The sequence below is a fragment of the Penaeus monodon genome, chromosome 23, assembly GCF_015228065.2.
Source record: "Penaeus monodon isolate SGIC_2016 chromosome 23, NSTDA_Pmon_1, whole genome shotgun sequence".
NCBI lineage: Eukaryota > Metazoa > Arthropoda > Malacostraca > Decapoda > Penaeidae > Penaeus > Penaeus monodon.
This window is the reverse complement of record NC_051408.1, coordinates 41,459,585-41,459,804: the sequence shown is the minus strand read 5'-3', so window position 1 is coordinate 41,459,804 and position 220 is coordinate 41,459,585. Positions and strand designations below refer to the sequence as shown.

The following is a 220-nucleotide window of genomic DNA, read 5'->3' as shown; positions in this document are numbered from 1 at the left end:
AGTCACTAGAATAAGGCACAAAATAAAAACCAGAAAGACGTAAAAAATGAGAAAGAAGATTCTCACCGTGCTCGTGCTGTAGTCCGAGATTGAGCACATTCATGAGCCTGTCAGAGGGAGCCACGGCGCTGGCCTCTTGGTCAACCAGCGTTGCCAAGTCCTGCGCAAAGGTCTGATGTCCATCATAATACAGCTGACTGAAGAGTAACGAAAAAGGAGA

General features: G+C 46.8%; 1 protein-coding gene across 1 annotated transcript in view; it reads right to left on the bottom strand.

Annotated features, from left to right (window-relative positions):
* Nucleotides 1–220, bottom strand: part of LOC119588086 (cleavage stimulation factor subunit 1-like) — a gene marked incomplete at its 5' end in the record, with an annotated part of 13,061 nt that overhangs the window by 11,442 nt on the left and 1,399 nt on the right. The window contains 1 exon segment of the mRNA XM_037936795.1: nucleotides 67–197. Within this exon segment, the coding sequence (XP_037792723.1) occupies nucleotides 67–197 (131 nt within the window).